Below are 1,567 nucleotides of genomic sequence, written 5' to 3'. Positions count from 1 at the left end.
ACCTTGTAATTGACGCATTCCATGCCGGGCAGGACGTGGGGGAGGCAAAGCTCCTGCAAGCCTATCAGCATCAGACACGTCCTGATAATATGGCCATGCTGGCAATCTGCGATATCATGGAACGGAGTTTTGCCTCCCGGCATCCCGCCGTCAAACTTCTGCGGCGTGCGGGGCTACGGGCTCTGGATGCCCGCACTCCGCTCAGAGCCAGCTTTATACGAAGGACGATGGGACTGACATGAACGCGCCCGATCTTGTTTCCACCTGGCAGGTCATGCTGCAGCAAAGCGATGTTTGCTGTGATCCGCTGATTCAAAGTGTCTTCAAAACCGGGATCAGCGACCATAGCAGCTTCGACAAGGCTTTGGCGGCGCTCCTGGGGACCAAGCTGTCAGACCGGGCCATGTCGTCCACCGTACTCTCCGCACTCGTCACCGGATGTCTGGTGGACGAGCCGGAAATTGCACGCGCCGCCGCAGCTGACATGATCGCAGTCTATGAGCGCGACCCAGCCTGCCACGATTATGTCACGCCCTTTCTCTTCTTCAAGGGGTTTCACGCGCTTCAGGCTTATCGTGTAGCAAACTGGCTGTGGCGACATGATCGCAGACATCTGGCGCAGCATTTACAGAGTCTCGTCTCGGAACGTTTTGCCATTGATATCCATCCCGCCGCCACAATTGGACACCGCATCATCTTTGACCACGGGACCGGAATCGTCATTGGTGAGACAGCTGTGATAGCGGATGATGTTTCCATCTTTCAGAACGTCACACTAGGCGGTACCGGTAAAATCTCCGGCACCCGACATCCCCATATTGCGCGTGGGGTTCTTGTTGGTGCAGGTGCCAAGGTGATCGGCAACATCACCGTCGGGGAGGGGCGCGGATCGGTGCTGGATCCATCGTTTTAAACGATGTGCCGCCCCATATCACGGTGGTTGGCAACCCGGCACGTCCCGTGGGGAAACCGCATACCAATGACCCGGCAATCTCAATGGACCAAAGCCTTCCCGACACCGACTACGTGATCTGAAAGGTCAAGATCATTGACCGTCCGATGCACAGATCGCTTTTAAGACAGCATGCGCGCAGCATCCGACCTGCGCGGTATGGCTTTTGACAGGTGAAAACGTTATGGTGAGATTGATACCTGATCCGTATTGCCAACCGACTATGACCAGACTTTTCTGAAAGCAAGGTCGTACAGTCAGCACTTTATCGAGGGAAGATGAGCTGGTTAACTGATTATGTCCGCCCAAAAATCCGGGGACTTCTGCAGCGGGACATTCCGGACAATCTCTGGACGACCTGTGAGGCGTGCTCTCAGATGATTCTGGTCAAGGATTTCGGCCAGCTCCAGAAAGTCTGCCCCCATTGCGGCCATCACAGCAAAGCGACCGCAAAAGAGCGTCTTGATTGGACGTTTGACGATGCCGCTTACACCATGATCGAGCTGCCCAAAACCAAAAGTGACCCGCTGGGATTCAGGGATCAGAAGCGATATTCTGACCGTCTGAAGGATGCGCGCGCCAGAAGCCACCTCGACGAGTCTCTGGCCGTTGCGC

At 55.6% G+C, this 1,567-nt stretch overlaps 1 protein-coding gene across 1 annotated transcript; it reads left to right on the top strand.

Moving 5' to 3' along the window:
- Nucleotides 1-238: 238 nt before the first annotated feature.
- On the top strand, nt 239-1,035 carry LOC100908909 (serine acetyltransferase-like). Its single transcript, XM_018641763.1, is given in 2 exon segments — nt 239-875; nt 878-1,035. Coding segments are annotated over 2 exon segments (795 nt in total).
- The last annotated feature ends 532 nt before the right edge of the window (nt 1,036-1,567 follow it).

This window comes from Galendromus occidentalis, unplaced genomic scaffold (assembly GCF_000255335.2).
Source record: "Galendromus occidentalis unplaced genomic scaffold, Mocc_1.1 scf7180000076130, whole genome shotgun sequence".
In the NCBI taxonomy this organism is placed as follows: Eukaryota; Metazoa; Arthropoda; class Arachnida; order Mesostigmata; family Phytoseiidae; genus Galendromus; species Galendromus occidentalis.
The sequence above is the reverse complement of the archived record's forward strand: the minus strand, read 5'-3'. Positions and strand labels throughout refer to the sequence as shown.